The sequence below is a fragment of the Lagopus leucura genome, unplaced genomic scaffold, assembly GCF_019238085.1.
Source record: "Lagopus leucura isolate 7727_CA_CO unplaced genomic scaffold, USGS_WTPT01 Super-Scaffold_100002, whole genome shotgun sequence".
NCBI lineage: Eukaryota > Metazoa > Chordata > Aves > Galliformes > Phasianidae > Lagopus > Lagopus leucura.
This window is the reverse complement of record NW_024962263.1, coordinates 10,872,272-10,894,790: the sequence shown is the minus strand read 5'-3', so window position 1 is coordinate 10,894,790 and position 22,519 is coordinate 10,872,272. Positions and strand designations below refer to the sequence as shown.

Sequence of the window (22,519 nt, the reverse complement as noted above, 5' to 3'; positions counted from 1 at the left end):
ATGTACAAAGATCTGCTATTTCAGGAGTTTAATGTACAAAGATCTGCACGATGTTCAAAAAGGTTATGTGCCAGACTAGTTTTCAGTTAAGGTTGTAGAAGTGCAGAATTGCTCCACTGAACTTAGTGGTATTAAGCCACATGCACCTATACACAAGATCAACAGTGAGGCTAAGAGCTTTCACATAAGCATGTAATGTATTGGCAGTTTAGGCAAGACATGCAGCACGGGAGAAGTTGTGTAAACTCAGCATTTTTTCAAAACTACAGGGAACAAAGAGGATTTGGCGTGATTGTGAAAGAGTCTTCAGAGATGGAAAAAGAAAAAGAAAGAAGCCACATCTCAAGCTGCAGAAAGTGTACTGAAGGTGAGTTATATTTTATTTCATTTAAAATATATTTTAAAAACATACTGTGTAAAAGAATTGGGATTCTAAATAATTTATTATTTACATTAGCAAATGCTGTTTGACTGTTATTCTACAGATAGAAATGAGAAGTCTGCAAAGGAAGGGATTTGTACCAACTTCTTCAGGACAACGTAAGCCCCACTACAAGGAAACATGTTCAAAACATCCTTTTTCACATTTCAATCCCTTCAATTTCATATTTGCAATTAGATCACAAAAAGCTCAACGACAGGTCACGACGGTGAGTGCTGAGCTCTCACTGCGAGAGCCTGGAGATCACAGCACTCTGCAAGAGAGAGACCCCAAAGAGATTTTAACCTTCCACTACTCAGTAGTCAAGAGGCTGCAGGTTCCAATCCTGCTCGTGCTCCCACTGTCACCAATGCATTCATGTGACAACAAAGCCTGCACCCGGCCCTGCAGGCATATCTCAGAAAGCCAGAAAGACCCTTTGAGTCATGCAGGCCTGGGAGTGGGTGTTTTTCCTACTACTGTAGGCACGCTGTAGCTTATTGTTCTTTTTCAGTCCAAACACGCAATCTCATTGGCTTCCTCCCCATTCTCTGGGGAGAAACATACATAGGGAACTATCTCTCTGATATAAACAACTGTAAGCACCATTCACATTTTCTGGTCCGCGTGACAAAATTCATATCCAAGTGCCTGTCGTAGCCTTGACCGCCCTTAGCAGGGCAGCTCAGCTTTCCCATCAGCTTTCCAGATCTTTGACATCATTCAGGTACCTAAACATCGTGTGTAGCCCATTGCAATGCCAGCTGCTGTCTGCTTTACTACTCGTGGAAAGAGGGAAAGAGTAGTCATCTCTTCAGTGATTACATAAAAACCCATGATTGAAAGAAGTAAAGCAGTCAGCTTGTATTCTGTATCCTAGAGGCACTCAATGGTGTTTCTGACGTCTTGTGTAAGGCACCAGTCATCCGGCAGCTGAGCAAGAAGTGACCTGCAAGGCATCCATTAAGCAATTGCAGAGGGAACTGACAAAATTCAGCTGGTTGGCTTGCCTTCTCACTTACACAGCATAAAAAGAGTGGGCACGACATCAGGGGAAATTTCTGGTGGTATCCTAAAAGAGGAAGCCTCAACTTGCACTGCAAGCCAAGAAGCACAGGTGATAGCACACCACAGCACGAGTTCTAGCGGCTGTATCAGAGCTGTAGTTACCACAGACATTGCAGAGATTTCCTCAAGTCCCAGGAGGCCTCTGCTGCCTTGTTTTCATGGAAAATGAATTTGTTGTTCACAGTGAAGCAGCTACCTCCTTACAAGACGTCTCTGCAAGACACAACAGAAGGCCAGACTACAAAGCCAGCTTTGTGATGTACTTGCTGCAGCTTCTTAGCTGTTGGTCTTGCCTGCAGATCCTTACTCACTGAGATGCAATGCTGGAGACAGCAGAGCTTATGGACGAAGAGGTTGGCTGGATGCTGGCTGCCTGTGGCATTGAACAGTCTCAGTCCAGAATATCAGTCTCAAATGGGACCAGGTGGTAGTATGTCAAATTGGTGACATAGGCTGTTGGGTCATCACTGTCTTCTAGCTCTGAGGTAAAGTCACTCACACTTTCAAACCTGAGGAGAAATTAAAACAAAACAAACAAAAAAAGGCATTACATCATAGGGACATCCACAACTTCTCTGGGCAGCTGTGCCACTGCCTCACCATTCTCTGAATGAAGAATTTCCTGTTAACATCTAATCTCCACTTTTTTAGTTTAAAGCCATTCTCCCTTAAAACCATTTTCCCTTGTCCTACCATTCTCAGAATATGTAAGAAGTCAGCCTCCCTCCTATTAATAAGCTCCCTTTAAGTACCGGAAAGGCTACAATAAGTTCCCCCCTGAGCTTCCTCTTCTACAGACTGAACAAGTCCAGTTCCTTCAGCCTGTCTTCACAGGAGAGGTGCTTCAGCCCTCTAATCATCTTCTCGACTCTCCCCTGGACCTGCTCCAACAGCTCCATGTCTTTCCTGTGCTGGGGGTCCCAAGCCTGGACACAATACTACAGCTGAGGCCTCACAAGGTCTGAGCAGAGGGGAACAATCACCTCCTCTGCCCTGCTGGCCACCCCACTTTTGATGCAAAAAGACACTAATATTGATGAAAAAAAAAAAAAAAAAAAAAAAAGTAACTGATATGAATTTTAAACATTGAATGTAGATGGAATTTGAAGAAAAGTACTGGGAGAAAAGGAAAGGCTAGAATATCTGGAGACTGATCCCCAGAAATTTTTGAGAAAAGACATTTCTGTGGGGGTCATTTGGAAAAAGAGCTGCAGGCAAGAATGTCTCTACCAGTATCTCAAGTTAAGTTTCTGAGTAAATTTAACACGTGGACTTGCTTTACAGCAGAGCAGTGCTGCAGTAGCAGTACTCCTAATGCTGGTTTTCAGCTTGAGCTTTGCGAAGCTCAGTTTGCAAGGCAAAGATCTAGAGTCCCAGTTCTTTTTTCTGAAATCATCAGCGTCTCGCTCCCTCTCCTGGCAGCTTGAAATTAAAACATATGCAAGAAGTTCTCAAGCAAGTCCGTGAAAATCAACTGCGAATAGTGAAGTTACAGTTTCGTGACATCAGCCTACATATCATTCTCCTGATGCTGAAAGATCAGAAATTATATCTTCCATTACTTATGTAAACCAAAATTCAGCACTCACTAAAGAGGGTTGAGATATGAGTGAAAAACATTGCCCTCTGTGTCCTTAAATAAACAGAAAACCTTCTTTGTAACCCATGGAGACGAATGAGCAAAGGAGTTGGCTTACAGTAAAACAAGAGAACTATTCCCTTTTACAGCTGTGCCGAAACACAAATACACAGCATATTAGGAGAGCAAATACTCAATTTCTTTAGATAGCAGTCTGCACTGAAAGGGGCTTTTTATGACTTCTCTGCAGCATGGCACAGACTCTTCACAGCACTTGTCATGATCATACCTGAAGTTTACATCTCATGACATCTAGTTACTATGTTCAGTTGAAGTTGACCTGGATCAAAAACACAGTAAATTCATTTTCAACTCCTAGGGCTTTTCTCCTACTAACAAACAAATAATTTCCTGGGACACAACCTTTATTAGGCAGCTCTGGATACCTCTGGAATTAGAGCTTTCCGAGTCTAGAAAAAATGCACAGCAACTACTCAGAACTGATCCCATCCACCTTCTCATTGTACAGCCACGTTTATGAATCAGCTACAGGACAATGAGAACTATGGTGCGTGCACACAACTCATATTGTTCTCTCTGACTTTCAAAGCTACTAGTGTTAAGGAAGGAAGCAGCAAGTGAGCTCTGGAAAAGTGAGTCATGAAGCTGAGGTTCACATTCTTCCATTTTATTCTCACAGCATTTGGCAGTGTCATGAAATGCCTCGGTTCCCACACAAATGCAGAACGGAAATTGCCTTTGTATGCAGATTGAACTTGCACCTATGAAGTGAAAGGGTGAGAGTCTCCTCCCTGCATTTGTCTTTTTATAAAGACAAATGTTCAAGACAAATAGGAAACAATGACTACAGCATCCTTCCTACAGAGTCTCGCTGCACTCCCTATGGCAGTTGGACTCCCGCAGTTAAATAATGCAATTGCAGACGTCCTTCTAACTTCAACTGAGAGAGCCCTAAGAATCAAATACTTCAGAAGGTCTAAAAAGACTGTAGGATAAAGAAACAGATAACATCTCCCACTCCTCCCTCTTCTCAAAACTCAATTTCTTGGAAAGCATCACAGCTTTTTGGATAGCAGAGTGCCTACATCCTAGAATGTATGGACACAGATGGCACTGTCCTTTTTCCACACTCCTGCCTGGTTCTTCTCAATCCTAAACTATGAGAACCACAACTTTTTGAACAGAAACTCAGGGATTTTCTCCTGCAGTTCTGTTACTATGATCTTTACTTACAACCATGGAAAAACTCTGTGTCAACTGAGCTTCAAATGTTTATTGCCTTCATTTCCCTGCTCCCTCCAAGTTGTTTGCTTGCCTGCATGCGTGGGAACACATGCAGAAGGGATTTGACTTAGTTTCTGGCAGCTAACTCCCAGCTGATGTTGTGCTGTCTTACAGGCCACTGGAGGCCCAGGAACAACGGGTTATGAAACACCAGTGGGGCAGACAGAATGACAATGCCAGAAAAGGAAGCAAGAAAGCTATTTAGACTCAGCTTTCTTTCTCTTGCCAATTATAGAAAATCAGACTTGCACCTGGAAGGCCACATAGATTTTGTGGTACTTCAGTCTCACTGATAAGGTAGTACAAGCAGCATGTGAGATACAAAGCAGTGACATTCACATGCTGTGGGAAGGCAGAAAGCATTCCTTGCTGCTGGAAAGAAAGTGCAGACACAGGAGTCTGCAAAGCAGTGCTCTGCAGTGCTTGGAAGAAACCAAACCCAGTAAATCAGAGTTACAGCTAGAAGCTGTGTAACACATAAAACTACCAACAGGTCTTTCCCTAAAATAAAGTTTACAGAACTCTCGACACATTATGTGCAAGCAGTACCTGAACAGAGCTCCTTCCATTTAAGAATAAAAAGCATAGGAGCAGCATTTACTTTTCTTGTCCAGCGTAGGATTATTTTTTTTCTGGAAACCTTCTGCACCTAACTTTACCAGCTCCATGCTGCTTTTGCATTGCCACACATGAAAGTTTCTCCTGTGGACAACAAGATGCTTGCACCAGCACCACTACTGTCCTGAAAATACATGCCTGTTACTGGAGCAAGTTTGCCAAAAAGGCAGCATGTCCAGTTCCAAAGCCTCTGCTGCCTGCTGCTGGCTGGAAAGACAGAAGTGCAAACAGCCCTGGCAGAGGAAGGTACTTCTATGTAACAAAACAAAGAGTTTGGATGCATTTATTTGCCACCTTTGCTTTGAGAAGCACTGCGGAGTACAGAAAGCATATAACAGCTGCTTTTGCCACATGGAGGCTGAGCACACTGGTTTCACCACATTTTGCAACAATGTGGTATTCTTCCAACCAAAATTAGAGAAAATGAAGGAAGCAAAAAGCAATAACAGAGTAAGCAACTCCAGCTTGCAAAAACACGATAGTTTCTTTTGCAAGAAGTTTCAGATTTTTCAGGTGATGGGCCACTCAGTGGCTAACCCAGCAAGCAAGCCAACAGTGGCTAACCCAACAAAATCCAACAGTGTAGCAGGGCCTTGGCAAATGAATGCTATTGGGTGCTTCTATCAAAAAAATACGCTTGCTTTGCAAAATGTCTGATTCAAGTACATCAGCAACCAAAACCCATATGGATTTTTACTGAAAGGAAAAACTCCCCATTTGAGGATAGACAAGTCCACAAGGAATTGATTTCAGAATAGAAAATATGAATTCTGTAAATCCAAATCTACAGAAAACAAAAAGGAACTGCATAGCGCTTTGAAAGGTTTATAAACTTTCTTTCTAGGTTACTAGTCTACACTTAAAAATATAGGAAACTTTTGTATTTAAAAATAATTCAGTCTTTACAAGATAGCTTTTCTACATGAGTGCCATTACTTCCAGGCCACTACCTCCCTGATACAAAATACAGCTAAGTTTAGGTCATCATGTACAACAGACATTTAAAATGTATTAACTTCTTTGTACTCAATTTAACTTCCTTCAGGGGAGTTAAAATACAGATGCACAAAGCTGAGCTGTTATTTTGGATTAACTTCTTCCACCACTGTTACTGGGAATCCACACCTACCACCCGGTCTTTATCATATCAACATATTCCTGCTTCAGTATTTTCTGATGTGTAGGACAAACACTGGGATGACAACTAGACTACAGAAGTTTTCCATCCCAGACCAGTAAGTTTTCCTTGGGCCAAAGCATTCTTTTAAATCAATACCTTTTGAAATAATAAAAATGAGGCAGGATAAGGCCTTCTTTGGTAATCTGCTCTAATAATTTCATAGAATCATAGAGTGCTTTGGGTTGGAAGGGACTTTTAAGATCATCTAGTTCCAAGCCCCCTGCTGTAGGCAGGGATACCTCCTGCTAGATCAGGGAGACCATTTATCACTCTCCATACTAAGAGATGATCTACCAGGAGCTATCAACTTTAATGTCCAGACAGTGGCCTCATTGAATGATGTCCAGCGCATCATTTTGGCCTCATTAGTACAAGTGTATGAATTGAAATGCTGTTAGTAAGTTTTAGGCTCAAAACAGCAAGTGTTAAACACTCCTTCTTTTAACAGAAAGACTTTGAGAAATTGCAGTGGAGCCAGATGCATTTCAGACTCTGACACAATCTTGTCAACCTGTAAACCCTTCTGCAGACTGGCAATGATCACATTTCAAACGTGACAAGATGAATTCAAAGATAAAGCCTCCATAAGGCCTTTAGTGCTCTGTTTCCATCATTTTGATTGCTCTAATGAAAATACAGGTCAATGTTTCTCATCGAAAACTTTTAAATGCTTCATTACTTGAAGCTCACTGAAACATCAATCACTTTCCATGACAGAAATCAACAGGAGCTGACTTCCATCAGTACCCATCTGTCAATACAGCACTGACTTAAGACCTAAATGAAAGCCCTTCTGGTTACTGGTCTCTGGTCCAAAATATCTACACGCATTAGCAGGCAGAATTTACAAATAAGGCTAATCTAACATCCTTCCTCCTTAATGAAATACATGTTTCAGCAAGTCAAAGAGTGTAGCAACACCTGAGCAGCTGCCCAGCTTCCTTTGATAAAGAGAATGGTGTTTTGCTCCCCTAATAAATATTTGGGATAGTCTGTCTGTCCGGATCCTTCAGTTTCCACGTTTGGGCTCAAGTCATCTCTCTTCACAATCATGAGAGAAAGAAAAAGTTCCTCTGTTTTCACCTGGCAGGATCCCTACGATAGCCACAGCTTTTTTCTTACAGACAGGACCAAGTGAGGTCAATTTCCAAAGAGCCATTTTATCCATTTTAATGGAAAGAACTGTGAAGCCTCAGCTATCAGACCCAGTAATCTTCAACCAGTTAGAATGACAACTGCACCAGTCTTGCTCCTACTGAGAGAATAGCATCTTGCTATGGAAATAAAACACAGCCATAAAGTGACTGTTGATCTGAACCCTGACAGCATTACCCATGGATAAACCACACTTACAAGTGTTCTGCTGAATCCACATCCAGGTGCTTCTCTTTTCCATTGGGTATACTGTGGTCAATGACTATTGTTTCAGTGTTCGCTAAACAAAATCCATTTGATCGCATGATTTCTGTCAGAAGAATAAAGAGAAACAAGATGAGAGTCCAAGAAACAGAAAGCTGGAAATAACTACACGTCATACATACTTGACATGATTGTGAAAAGGGATGTAACACTGAACATCTGTAGAGGAAAGCAGAAAGAGAGTTTGTTTCACAGCTTCTTACACCTACAGATTGCCAGTGCTTAAGCAATCCTATTCACATCATCAATTCCTGATACAGAGCATCTGAAGCAAGGCCAGGTTTCAGTCCCACTATTGCCAGTGGCAAAATAGGCGTCACTTTTAGCAGAATGGGAGCCCATGCATACAGTTGCAATTTACCATTTCTCATAATTGTGTTTTTCCTGGACAGATTTCCAAGGCTTAAACAAGTTAAGCAGGAGGAAAAAAAAGAAAAAGAGGAAAAAAAAAAAAAGCCCATAACAGAAGAAAGGAAATAAAAAGATACAATCCAAATTATCTGAGCAACCATCATTAAGTTATGTAAAACAATACTGTCTTCTATGCTGCCCTCAATTCTACTTATTTGTCATTGTGTAACAAGTCTCCAGTCCAGAACAGCTAAACTTACATCTAATTCCACTCACTAACTACCAGGGAAAGTGTTTAAAACTAAAGAGCAGTATCTGTTGTGAATAAGTTTAACCATGTCGGTATTATATAGAAAGGCAAACTAGGCAAATCGCAAGGACTTTTTCTAATCATACAATGTCAGATGATGCTAGTGCCAACACAACAGGAATGTACTTCTCTAATGAGTGGGAAAGGAGAATGGAGAGAGGAATGAGGTAATTTTTAAGTGTACATTAGTATATTACTGCATAAAAGCCAGGCTAGAATTCACTTCCATATTTTTCTGAAGAAAGTCTGTATTGTGTTGCAACAGCAGAATATGTTTGGGGGTGGTAAAGACAAAGAAAACCAGCAGAATGACTCATATTAAGCAAGCATCGTGCTGCAGAATACAATGTACACCATAAATTCAAATTCAGCTTCCATCAAAGAGGAGGGGCTTCCTCTCTTCCCCATCACTCATCACTCTGAACAGGCCCACGCAATGGGCAGTTTGTTCTTTCAGAGAGCATAGAATTTGTTGGTCTGTTTTTCTGAGCCCGCAAGGCATGCAAAAAGCTGAACTATGACCAACAAGGATGCCACAATTTTTCCTACTGTCCTTGCCACGACCTAAAAATTACAACATTTTATTGCAGTGCAAACCGCTTTGTTAACATTTACTGCCACCTACTGACAACACCGACAGACTCCAAAACCATTCCCCCAGTGTGCAATATTCAGATGAGGCAAATGTCATTTCATCATCAGGTTTTCACCTAAGTTCTAAAAATCTATTTGTGGCAACCAGTTAGATGATGAAACAAACTACCACATGGTGCTTCTGAATAGCTGCATAAGTCTTCCTCTGTTCTTCCTCCAATTAATTAGGTATGATTCAGCTACTAAAATCAATTTAGTTCACTTTAAAACAAAACATGTTATTGTTCTGCAGACATGGTTTCCACAGCTCTTCTATATGCAGGCTGGCAGGAGGCTTCCCTTTACTGCTAGCCTGTCTCTCAGTCAGACACCCTGACTGTGAACTTAGATTTCTCTTGATCCTCTTCTCTCTGTTGTATCCACCACACGCTGACAACCAGTGGAGACCAACCAGTGGCTGTGAGCACAGTGCCGGCGGTTGGTGATGCATTTCAGCAGCGATGACAGTGGGTCACTTCTGCTGATGCAGATGTTTACAAGTGCAGCATGCAGGCTCTTGTACATTGCTGGTGAAAATGCAGAGTTAATGGGGGTGACTACGTTGAAAACTAGTGTTCTGTAGCTGAAAATTTGCTCTCTCGAATTGTGTTGCTGTGCTCTTTATACTTGTTGTAATTTGCATAGAAATAAGTAGGAGACACTACTTTCGGAGTCACCTATGTACTGCTGGATCCCTCAATTCGTAACAGGCAGGTGCAAGGACTCACTTTGCAGCCCCTGCTCTCACAGGGCAGCAATATATTTCGGACAGAAAACAGTGAATATGTTCTCAGGGTTCAGTACTGAAAACACTTCTGGGTGCTCAGAAGCAAAGCATGTAAACCACATTCACCTTTGGAGGCTGACAAACGTCAGGAAACACACACATGAGAAATTTCACCTTCGATTTCTACATCAACTCAACACACCATCCAAAGCTCCCTACTCACAGCTGGAACATTAAACACACTTGTTGGCTCCTATCTGCTGGGCTCAAGGAGCCAGACCTGCACCATCCCCTTTGCAGTATGGCCCTGAGGCACTGCTTGATGAGCACCATCCTGTGCTGCGCTGTAGCCTCTGCTCAGGGGCTCAATGAGAAAGCACCAGACTGGCTGGCAAGACCACATTTTTTGCCTAGGCACCGTGTTAGGCAGTATGCTTCAAAATAGTTATTGGTGGGTTCCTGAGCAATTTACCATTTAATTAAAAGAATATTTAACCCATAACTAATTTGCTTAGTACCAAAGCTCAGGACCAGAAACAAAAATAGAAATCTACCCTGTTTATGAATCAATCCTTAAGACATACTGTCTACATCTTTAGCACGTTGACACGCTACCTAGTCATTAACCAAAGTATTGTTAGTACCTATGAAAGCTGATGTGTTCCATACTAAAGATCTTATGCACCTTGGAGAACTATGCAGTATTTCACTCTTATTTCACTCACCAAAATAAGCCCTTTTGGTGACACTAAAACTGCCACCTCATTGGATAGCTCGCAGACTGCAAGCTCCTAAGGAGAAATCTGCAGTTCCCATTAAGCTCAAAGGAAATTTTTCAACAGAGAAATACAAATCTATACACACCAAATGTCCATATACCTTCTAACAACAGACAATAGCAGATTCAGTGGGGGTGGGCTAAAAGGACAGGCAAGTATAGAATGATACTGCTCTCCAGTTTACTTTCCAGCAGGCTGTGGTTTAGAAACTTGCCATTGTCTCCGTCTGTGTCAGGTCTCAATGTACTCTTCATTCATTTGCTTGCTTAATTCCTTTTTGAAGTCATTTATACTTTCAGTTCCATGATATGCTATGACAATGACTTCACTCCCTAGCCAAGCTCTGGATGAAAACAGCAGAATATTTAACCTTTATTTTGTTTGTTTATAGCCTATTATCTGCCAGCTTTACTGGATAATTGATGTTATTGTTTGGTGAGAACAACAGGATAACTAAACCTCCTCCCATTCAGTTTTGTAGGCTTCCATCATAACCCTACTGTTATCTCTTTCCAAAGTTTAAGTGTAGTTCTTTGACCTTTTTCTTGGAGAAGCCGTTCAATGACTTTAATCCCTATCCTTTATTTGTGTGTTTTAAGATTTAATTATTTCCTGTCTGAGATAGAGAGACCAAAATTGCACACACTGTGTTCAAGGTGCGATGTTTCTCCTTCCTTCTCTCCTAACAGTATTTAATATTCTCACAGCTTTTGCTAGTTGCTTGGAGAAAGAACAAAGAGAACAACAAATAAAGTAATTTTCATTCTTTAATTCTCGAGATGACTGTTGGAAGCAAACAACTCTTACCTGATATTTTAACTGGACTTTGAAAGCTTGGCTGAATTTTATGGACATTGTCATTCTTTAGAACTTGGTCCAAAGGAGATCTCTCAAAGAATGTGAGGACTACTTCAGATCTTGAATACTTAAAAAGAGAAAGAGACATCCGCTTTTATTACCAACACTTTGTTTTGTTTCTCTCCTCCCTTTACATCCCTTCCTAGTACAACAGAAAGACTTATTACAAAAAACTGCCTGGAGACATCATTACATGGTTCTGACACTCAGCACTTCCCCAAGATATTCAGTGGATTGTTGCTTCTTTTACATTTTGGCACAGGCCAATCTGCATGCAAGTGTGTGTCACCATCAAGGCAGAGTCAAGCTGGGCTAAGTGTGGAGCTTGGCTTACTCACCTTCCATGGCATGTTTATTATAGTCTTCAGAAGCTTTTCCACTTCATTAAGTCTGGCTTCTATATCATGGGCTTCTTTTATTGTGATGAGCCCTAGAAACAAAGTAAACAGACTGTGGGCATAGGCTTCGTACACATTTTCATGTGTATACACACTTCAGCAGCCAGAAGCACCAGCTCAAGAAGATGTGGAAAGAACTCAAATATTATGCCTTCCAGAAATAAGACTTCTAACCCACACTGATGATAAAATGTGTGCCCAAACAAAGGTGGGTGTAGTTACACAGTCCCAGGCCTGACACAAGTTCAGCTGTTTATGATCACGTTTAGGAGCTGCAAGACAAGCAGAAGTAGAACCACCTACACCCTCACCCAGTTTTGCTACACAATATTGCCAGCAACAATAATCAAAATGCTGTTTTCTGCTTCCCAGAACCATGATTCATCCTTTTTCTGTCAATAAAAAGCAGAAGAAAACCAAAGAAAGCCAAAAAACACAACCCACAGATCAGATGAAAAGACAAAACACAAACTAAACAGAAGGCTTTGAGAGCAGACATGTAAATCCCAATGGCAAGTCCACAGATTTCTCAGTACCACATTCTTCAAGTGCAAAACAACTGTTTGGATTTTTGTTTTTTTTTTAATCACAGAATTATCACAGAGCTGCAGAAAAGACTGACATGGAAATTTTGTGTTCAGTTGGCCAGAATGATGCATTACAATGCTTCTAATTTTGAACTGCTCGATAGCGTGATTTTCAAGTGTAATATCACATTCCATATGTACACTCTGCAGTCCATTGCTTCCCTCTCCCCTAGCAGGGGCAGGGAAATCTACCACAGGCCATATGCACGTACAGGAAATATGAGGTGAAGCAAACCCCATCTCTCTAACAGCCCCATTATTTCTGGTGTTGCAACTGCACTTGTTCTAATCCAACCACTGATTTGCCTCTACATGTGTGCAGTTTTTCCAGTGCATAACATACACACGTGGACTGAAATACCTAAGAGACTACTAAAGACCACAAGATTCACTAGTTAAAACAAATAAATGCATAAATAAAATGACTGAAAGTTGGAGCAGAAAAAGACTTGATAAACCAAAACCATCTACACAAAAATTGAAACAATGAAAAAAAGAAAAAACAAGCCAAAAGTAGCAAAGCAGTCTGTGAGAAGCCACCTCGATGCACTAAAATGCTAAGCGTTAAATTTGTCTAAGTGCAGTCTCTCTTGTGCACAACCATCTCTATTTAAAAGACAGAGGTACAGAAAGAGCTGCCAAACCCACCCAGTCTGGGGCCAACATTCATGGGATGTTTCTGCCTGCATCAGCCCAAGCTGAGTTACTGGTGTGATGTGACCACATGCAAACTTTCCTGACAAAAGCATGACTTTGGAGCTGCCAGCTCTCCTCAAATTACAGATCCGAACAAAACGAGACTGTCTCTGGAGCAGCCAGGCTTACTTGACAGTTGTCACACAAAATAATAAGACTTTCTATTGCTCGACATCCCTCATTTTGCATTTTTTCCTTTACATGAGTTTCTCTGACACCTCTTTGGCACAGCGTGCTCCGTCCTCTGACAGTAGAGACAGGCCTAGAAGCACAGCAGCGTTTCCTGATCCAGCTGGTACCAGTACACCACAGTCAAGTAGCTTCGCATGGGTAAACATGAATTAACTCATCTGCATGGATCCACAGGTTGTGTGTTAGCTGGGTTGTGCTTGATGCCTCAGCCCAGACCTGCAGATCAGCACACTTCATCTTCCTAACTGCTGGGTGCGTGCAGGCCTGGGCAGCTCCACGTTGCCTCATCTGCAAGTATGTGCCTGTCCCACATCTGATGGAAAAGAAAAAAATACACCTCACCAACAACAGTGTGCAGTGTACTCTGAGGAAAAGCAGCCAAGCAGTTGGGATTTTCTCTCATTAGTAATCAAGAGAGGCATCTGCAGCTCTGCACAGCCTTGCTAAGCCTCAGTGAGAGAAGCCAGGATGGCCAACAGCCCACAGCACCTCCACAGCTCACCCCAGGGGAGGCTTCACAGCTCTCTGCCTTCACCAGGAAATCCAGCCCCACATACTTCTCGCGTGGGCTGCTGGAGAGGCACCCGGCACACAAACCCACCGGGAAACTGGCATGGAACATTCCAACATCTAACACAGTAACCACTGTTTCCTACCGTAGCTTTTACTGATATCAAAACCAAAAGGCAGACAGCGTAGGAAGGAGAGTAAATGATGCATCTGCAGGGACAGATGCTTATATACATGCTGAATGGCTGTGGATGTGCAGCTCTGGGGTGCAAAGCTGCTGACCCACTGTGGTCGGTTGCAGGGAGCTGAGCTTGCTGGGGAGCGGCCTTCCTGTGTGGCAGCCCAAACACACAGAAACCACTTGACTGCCTATATATATGCTGAGCCCTGTAATTTCTTCTGCAAGAGCTACAGAGATTGTAAGGCTCTCATTTATCGTCAGTCTAAAAGGCTCTGTTTTTAAGAGTTAGCAGATGTGCCAGAGGTTTTCAACTCATCGTGGGCTGTGATCCCACAGCCCAAAGGACTGCTAACAGCCCAACGGACTGCTAACAGCCCAACATCTGCAATGCCCTCAGCCAGATGCCCCATGCACAGGCACTGGGAGGAGTACAGCCTGGTCCCTCCCCTCACTTCCTTCCAGCCCTGCTGACTGCTTGCTGTCACAAGCCCCAACACAAATGTGCCATGATGTCCTGAGCGAGCATGTTGGTCTTGCTGTTCATACATCGGCCATGTATGCAGCATGGCAGCCTACAACTCCTCATGAGGGGAGTGGATGGGCAGTGCTGATCTCTGCTCACTGCTGACAGTGACAGGACCCGAGGGAACGGCATGGGGCTCCATCAGGGGGAGGGTCAGGCCCTGGAACAGCGTCCCCATGGAAGTAAACTGCTGCAGTTCAAGGAGCACTAGGGCAATGCTCTTAGAAATATGGTTTGAATGTTGGGTGGTCCTTTGCGGAGCCAGGAGCTGGACTTGCTGATACTTATGGATCTCTTCCAACTCAGGACATTCTGTGATTCTATGATCTGTATGGCAGCCACAGAGCATCCTGAAGCCTCTGTTTCTGTCTCTGCTCACAGACCAAAAGTGCGTGTCTATTTTTTCATCTTTCTGAGTGCCTTTCTTCAGACAGCTCACCCTAAAATAAAAGAGAAGACACTAACGAAGCAACCAGTAGCCCAGAACCAGTTGTGCTTTCTTCCACTTGTTCAGTATACCACAGAGCTGTGCTCAAAGCTGGGAAATCTCTCAGTGAGGTCATGGTGAAATGCTGTTCTCATGCCTTTCCCTCTGCCCTGACTGCTGGCTGACTGCTAATTGAAAACATGTGTAAACTCCTCCCAGGAAAACTTTGCTCTCTGTCTTGTTACCTCTGCTGTGCTTAGACAATTAACTATCATTTCAAGTGATTTAAATACTATAAACACCTGTGTTTATAGGGCTTGAGGTAAACGGGAGCCTTGCTGGCTCCATTTTCTTTATTTATTTTACTACAAAGCTGTCTGCCAAATATGAGAAATCCCTAGGATTTTTTTTTCATAACAGAGCCCACATGCTGGGTCAAGGGAGGGCAATGCAGGCACATTGTGTGACCAAGAGTGGCACCTGCCCGTACCTGGGATATTTGTTTTCAGCAGTGTTCTGCTGTGTGCACAGCCCCTGCAACCAGTGACCTAATTTTAGGGGAGGAAAACTCCCCTTGACATCTCCCCTGCCTCTTTCCTGACCAAGAGCCCCGAGCAGAGTCCTTAAGACTGGATGAACAGGATTTGCCCACAATTTGAAACCACGCAGACATTGTAACTTCACACATAGCAACACATCTGTGGAAAAACACAGCACAAACAGCAGCATGGGCTGCAGCATCTTTCCTGCTGTGGGACCCTGGTGCCAGAGCAGCTGCAGGAGCCTTGCAAATCAGGCAAGCAGCTGCGTCCCTGGCACGCTCGGCCATGGTGTGGGAGAGAGGCCCAGAGCTGAGAAGAAACAGGAAACGAGCTCAGCAGATGAGGAGCATGACCTGGGAGCCAGTTAGTGATGTCAGCATCCAGCCTTGACAGCCTGTCCTATTGCTGCCCTATGAGCCACCAAGCCTGAGTCTGCAGCTAATGACATGCTGACAACCACTTCTAACACACCACACAGTTTGTTGTGAGACTGTGACGTGGCCCTGATGGCTGATGCCCTCGATGAGCAACTTGTCTCAGGAGTCCTTTAGGGCCTTCCAAAGAAGAGTGAATCCATTCCTAAATCAAGTATTTCTCATAAATCATTCCTTGCTGATGACTCAAAATCATCTGTTTTCCTGGAGAGGTGTTGCTATGTACAAACTGCTATGTGTGCATGACCTCAAACTGTGGACAAACCTTGTTTCTCCAGTCTGGAGGACTCCCCTTGAGGCTTTTGGTAAGGAGAAGAGCAAAGAATAACGAGAGATCTCCTGCTTTCTCCAAATTAGTTATAGAATCATAGAACCATAGAATCATTAAGGTTGGAAAAGACCTCTAAGATCATCTAGTCCAAAAGTCAACCTACCACCAACATTGCCCACTAAAAACTTCAGCAAGTATAGGTGACTGAGCAAGAACAGAAGTCAAAGCATACTTTTGAAGATATGTGCAAGATGGAATGGTGATGCTATTAATACTATGTATTACAGTATGCACTTGAAGATTAAAATATTGCATTGAGCTCTCCTCACCTAATCTTCTCCCCAACCCCTGTGAGGAAGATGGCAAAGTAGACAGCAAAGTGAAAAAAGAAATAGCAGAGAAATACATGCAGAAATCTCAGTGCATTTTGCTGAATCTCCACTGCAATGAAGATTTACGGCCTATAGATCTTGATCTTGAGCCCACCCTTATCTTTCGCACAAGTCCGTGACTGGCAATTATGGATTACAGATCTTTAAGGAAGACACCTAAGCTGTCTTGCACAGATGACTGCTACTCTGGACTCTCTCCTGACCAGATTGTATGGCTTCAACCGGAGATATGCTTCTTTTCCCCACTTGCAGTATTCATTAATACAACAGTGCTCAATCTTTTACATCTTTTACCCTCATTACTTCTTCTTTCCCTCAGATAACTCAAACTCTTGTGCATATGCAAATAGAGCCACGTTCCAGGATGAGGACAGAGCAAGAAGGTCCCAGCCACGAGGAGGTATTTGCTATCACAAAATGATGTACAACGGAAGGGACTTCAGGCTATCAGCTGGTCCAATCCTCCATCCAAAGGAGGATCAGAGCAAGTTACTCAGAGCCATGTTCAGTGTACTTCTGGATATATAAATGCTGCTAGAAGGACAAAGGAATATTCAGAGGCAAAAAAAAAAAAAAAAAAAAAATCCACCAGAAAAAAAAACAAGATGGGAAAGACTGCTTCACACAACATTTCTTCAATAATTCTGCAAAATAACTCCACAGGAGTCCATTCAGTCCAAAGATGTGATAAGATCCAGAGAAGGGCAGATAATTAGAGGCAATGAGGGATACCGGAGCTCCAATTACAAGAGACCAGGATACCACTTTTCTCCTCTCTGTGGGTGATTTATACTGTCTTCTAGGGCATCTGATTCTCATCACATGGAATAAGATCCCAGAGCTGTGTCTGTGGTTTTAGTCAGGCAGCACTTGTCTGATGCCTCTTCCTTAATTCTACTGCTCTCATCTCTTAGGGAAGATGCATTTGCCCCTTCCCACACAAGAAAATCCATTCCACCTCATGCATATGACAAGCCTCTGCAGTCCCTGAAGCTGTTACAAAGGGTGTGCTATTCATGCAGTATCACTGACGTGGTACATCTTGGTGGCATTACTCAGAGAGCAGAGAAAAAGATACGATGGAGTTGAAAAGAAGGATGCAGGAGGGTGGATTGGAGTTTGGACTTTGAAGATATTGAAATCAATCTGTTAGACACAGAAAGACAGAGAGTTTTCACAATCTTGAATGCTCTTAGCTCTAGCACAAGCAACCGCTTCCTTGACAGATCACACAGAAGAGATGTAAAAACACGGACGGCACAAAGTACAGCTCAAACTGTCCCAGTGACAGCACCCAGAGCAGGAGCTGTGGCCGTGGCCATCTGAGGGCCCTGGTACACTTCTCAGTTAAAGCTGAGCAGCCCAGACCTCCAGCTGCCGGGCTTTTCATGCAGGGTTGGGAGACAGGCAAACGGCACCTCCCAGAGACAGACCTCAGCGGATAGCCCTTCCCCACTGAGCTCCTGTCTTGATGCCTGATGAGCAACAAGAAACGAGATGTCCAAGAAGCACAAGATAAAAGTGAGCCAAGCAGTCAATGCCTAATGAAAAATGCAGGCTCCTACAGACACTTTCAGTGCTGGTTTCTTATCAGGTGAGACCTGTCATCAGAAAACAACCTCACTTCCATTTCTCCCCACCAAAATCCCCCCATACACGTATTGCCTCAGTCCACCACAAAAAGGCAACTTGTGCCCAGCTTTATAACAACACGGCAAGCTTCGTTTATCTCCAGCATTACCGATGAACCATGAAATTCAGCTAATAAAAAAACCAATCCCAGAAGCCCCAAACTCAATTTCAGTCTCACAGCACTGCTAGAGTCTGATAACCGAGAGCAGCATCCTTTGTCGGCCAGACAGACGCTCCGAGTGAGCCCCACTAATGAACTGCTGACAATGTCAACAATGGGAAGAGCACAATAGATGTAGTGTATTTATCTGCATTGTCACAGCACCCAAACAGCTGCTGTCTGTGGAAAGCACTATGCTGCTCCTGTGGAGTTCCCTCTCTGCATAAATCACGCTCCCAGATGGCCCTGTAAACAACAACAGTGTAATGCAGCATATAGAAAACTGTAAGCTATGAATACAGCATTTGTAGCAAAATATGCAGGAAAACATAACATTCCCAGGCGGCTCTTCAGGAACTCTGCTCTGCATAAGGCCTTTAGGCAGCCCTGCAGGATTTCTGTGCACTTCCTGGCACATCTTCCTGGTGATGCAGGAAAGAGATGGAGCTCGGCATCAGCCACCAGGAAGGGCTGCCCAGGGGCTGCTGCAGGAGAGGGGAGAGTTGCTCAGTGCCATGAGCATGCTGCACACAAAGCTTCCATAGGAAGGCTCCTCTGCAGCTGGACAGCTTTTATGGTTGGACAAAGGTTGCGCGCCAGCACGGCAGATGATAAGAGAAAAGCTCTGGGGAGCTACAGGTAAACCCTGGTGGCAACAATCAGGCGAGGGAAACCTGAAAGGGAAGAGAACCGAAAGGTCTGGTGCTGTCAGGAGTTGGACTCGATGATCCTCATGGGTCCTTTCCAACTTCAGATATTCTGTGATTCTGTAATTCTGTATTCTATGCCTGCACTGAGGTTGGGGCCAGATGTATGACTGCACTGAAGCTCCATCAAGCCTTAAGATAAATCTTTTCCAAGAATCTCCAGAAGTAATATTTAGAGAAAACAGAAGGCTAGAAAAAAAAAAAAAAGAGTTCTTTCCCAGATTAATACTTCACTTCCAGCATCTATTGGGTCTGTCGTAACTACTGCAAAATCACTGATTTTGACTCAGCTTCCAGGTCCACAAGGCTGTTTTTCTCATTAAAAAATATAAATACAAAAGCAGTTCACTCTGCATACAGAAACAGACTAGTGGCATTAAGAGTGAACCAGCCCATGCTTTTCTGTGATCTTCTTTTGTGCACTTGCCTGGAGGAAGGGAAGGGCCCATTTCAGACACAAATCAGATACCAGCAGTGAATCATACTCAGTCACACTGCAGGTAGGCACTTACCAGGCCCTGTTTACTGGCTCCCCGTTGGTTGCCTCAAGTTGGCCCTCCGCATCACAACGCACTCCAGATGTGTGCGTGGAATGCACTTTGCCACATGGTGTTGTCAGTTCTTAAAGGTGTGTCACAACCCCCAGGGCCTCCTCTTCCCTCCTACCAAGGGATGGATAAGGCAACAACGGGTGCAGAATGTCATACTTCCCATCCCCTCCTCTGCAAACACCCACACATCCAAGGAAGAGGAGTGAGTGCACAATGGTAACAACCGGCTCCTGCTGATACTGCTTACGTTTAAAAAATAATCATCTTTCTTTGTAAAGGAGTTAGAAAGGTGAAAAAGCTCAGTCTTGCACTCCTCCTATCCCTCACACGCAGCACACTGTGGCCTGACCCAGCCGTAGGATAATCCTGGCTCTTTTAATGCTCCTTAAGCAAATCTGTAGGAATATTGGACTCCTTCAACGCAATGCAAGTTTAGTTTGCAACATTTTACCACTTCCTCCAGATAAAAGGCACAGCTAATATTCAGATTCCTTCAGAAAGATAAACACGCACATAAGCATACATTTCTTATGCATATACATGATGTTTGTATGCATAAGATGAATATATGAAAATATACACACAGATGTACATGACTGAATGCTCACACACAAGACTGTGCTTTCACCAGGTGTTTTTGCTGGGTTAAATATACTGAGCTTTGGATCTCTGCCTTCAAACAGAACATGAAGAACCCACGCATACCCCAGAGGTTTCCTAAGGGCCACCTATGCATCATGCAGTGTGCGCTCACAGCCAAGTATCACTGGCATCAGCATCACTTAGCCAAACGGGACTCTTATTCAGGTTCAGTATTAGGAATTCTTCTCAGAAAGAGTGGTGAGGCACAGGAACGGGCTGCTCAGGGAGGTGGTGGAGTCACCATCCCTGGAAGTGTTTAAGGAAAGAGCAGATGCAGTACTTTGGGACATGGGTTACTGGGTGATAATGGTAGCAGGTGGACAGTTGGACTGGATGATCTTAGAGGCCTTTTCCAACCTCAATGATTCTACAGTTCTGTGATTCCGTGTCCCAGCATCACGCAGTTACACAGGCTGTGGGCAGTCACTTTAGAGCACAAGCACACTCAGCAAAGTCATTTTCTTTAGCAGAGGAGCAGCTTCATTTCAAGGAGTATTACTGAAATTGTGAAGCATGCGGCGACTGCTGAGAAGCCATTCCTGACTGTACTCTGTCTCTGCTGCAGAGTGAACCCCCACCTCCTCTCCAGGCTGAATAGATTACCATCTGCTTCTATTAGCTTCCCATTTTTCAAATCCTGGACTGATGATTCGCTCACTGCAGATTCTACCGGGGTCTGCTCCCTAGGGAAAGGTGGGTGAAGGTTGCCAGCTCCGAGTCTTAGGGAAGAATCGAAGATGCTTCCTCTCGCATAATTTGCAAAAGCAAAGTTTGGAGGCACTTAGGAAAGGCAAAAAGGGCTGCGGGCCCTCTCTGCAGGGGACCAGTGGGGACTGAACCCCGCTCCGCCGCCCCCAGCCCCGGCTGCCTGCAGAGGGCAGCCGGCACCGCCGCGCCGCCGGGGCGATGCCGCCGCCTCGGGATGCGCCGGGACCCGGCACTGAGCAGGGTCCGCTTTGCCCCATTTAACCGCCGGTGCGCGGGGTGCCGCTGCCCCCGGATGGCGAGGCTCGGAGGAGGGCTTCTCCAGCTTCTCCGCGAGTAAACCGCACATCGGATACCGGCTTCTCCCCGCTCCCGTTCAGTCGAACTACCCGGACAGCTGGGGAGACTGGAAAGCTGGAAAAGCGCACAAGATAGATGCTCCGTGCCGCCCGACACGCTTGATATAATTCAGAGCAAAGCGCAGCGTTGTCACAGAAAATATTCCCCAAACGTCAAACGTATTAAAAGCGGCCCCAGAGCGGCCCCAACCCTTCCGTGCGCGGTTCGCACCCCCGGGCTGCGTCACCTCCTTCGGAAACCGAAAGGCAGAAGGAGCGCGGCGCGGACTGCTCTGCAATACTGGCTTCGCAGAAAGTTATGCGAGGAATTGCGCTCGCTCCACACTCGCTCCGACTACTGCCAAGCGACGCAGCCTCTTTTTTCTTCCTTTCTTTCCCCCCCCCCCCAGTCCCCGTGGCAAACAACACGCCGACACGCGGGGGCTGTCCGCCGCAGCCCTTCTCCCGCAGCCTCACGGGCCCTCCCCGAAGGCACAGAGGGGCAGGGACCTTACGCCCGCAGAATCCATAATAATAATAAAAACGGCGCAATGCGAAGCAGCGGCCCTGGAGGAGTTTCCGACCGCGAAAGGCCGCCTCCCCGTCGCACCCCGTCCCGTCCCGCCGCTCGCCCCCTGCCCGCCCTGGGGACACCCGCCCGCCCTGCCCGGGGAAGGCAGCGGGGGAGAGGCGAAGCCGTGCCCGGACCTTGGAGCAAAGGGGAGCGGGAGAGCTCGGGCCGGTCCTCGGGGAAGGAGTCGAGAAGGCGCTTGAAGAGGCGGCCCAGGTCGGAATAGCTGCGGTGCAGGTAGAGGATGTTGCGGTCCGACCACTCGGTGCGGATCTCGTAGAACTCCTCCTCGTCGCCCCGCCGGCTGATGATGAGCCGCCGGATGCCGTTCACCCAGCAGCCCCGCACGTACATGTTCACTAGCGAAGTGCCTTCGAACACGGCCGAGGCCATCCCGCCGCCGGCGGAGGGCGAAGCGAAGCGCCCCGCCCGCCGCCGCCACTGAGTTAAGGGGAGGAGGAGGAAGAGGAGGAGGAGGAGGAGGAGGAGGACGGGGGGTGCCACTCGGCGCACCCCCCGGGGCGGGGGAGCGGGGCGGCCCGGCCCCTTCTGCTCCCCCCCTCCTTCCCGCTGCGGGAGGGCTCAGCCCCGCGGGCGGGCGGCGAGCCGTGGGGGCTGCGCCCCGCACCCCGGCCCCCCTCGGCCCTCCTCCCCGCCCGCCCCTCCGCCCGCAGCTCTGCAGATCCTCCTCTTCCTTCTCGGGACGGTTTCGCAGGCGCCACAGACAGGACGAGGAAATTTTTCCCCCTCCCAGTGACCCTAGAAGTTTTTATTTTTCTTTAAAAAAAAAAACAAAAAAAACTTTCATCCCG

The 22,519-nt window shown here is 45.2% G+C and overlaps 1 protein-coding gene across 1 annotated transcript; it reads right to left on the bottom strand.

Annotated features, from left to right (window-relative positions):
- Positions 1–362: 362 nt before the first annotated feature.
- On the bottom strand, positions 363–22,161 carry PXDC1 (PX domain containing 1). The gene is made up of 5 exons (XM_042868845.1): positions 21,845–22,161; positions 11,587–11,678; positions 11,198–11,315; positions 7,525–7,636; positions 363–1,998 (listed from the first exon to the last, which is right to left on the bottom strand). Exons 1-5 carry the CDS (start codon positions 22,098–22,100, stop codon positions 1,881–1,883), a joined length of 696 nt encoding a protein of 231 aa, XP_042724779.1. The 5' UTR covers positions 22,101–22,161; the 3' UTR covers positions 363–1,880.
- Between the last annotated feature and the right edge of the window lie 358 nt (positions 22,162–22,519).

What these genes read in the sequence shown, in the direction of transcription:
- PXDC1 (XM_042868845.1), bottom strand. Translation starts at nt 22,100, where the DNA reads ATGGCCTCGGCCGTGTTCGAAGGCACTTCGCTAGTGAACATGTACGTG. An exon ending in CCGCTCCCCTTTGCTCCAAG is followed by an intron (nt 11,679 to 21,844) that starts GTCCGGGCACGG and finishes CTTTGTTTCTAG; the next exon opens with GGCTCATCACAATAAAAGAA. An exon ending in AAGTCCAGTTAAAATATCAG is followed by an intron (nt 7,637 to 11,197) that starts GTAAGAGTTGTT and finishes TTCTTCTGACAG; the next exon opens with AAATCATGCGATCAAATGGA.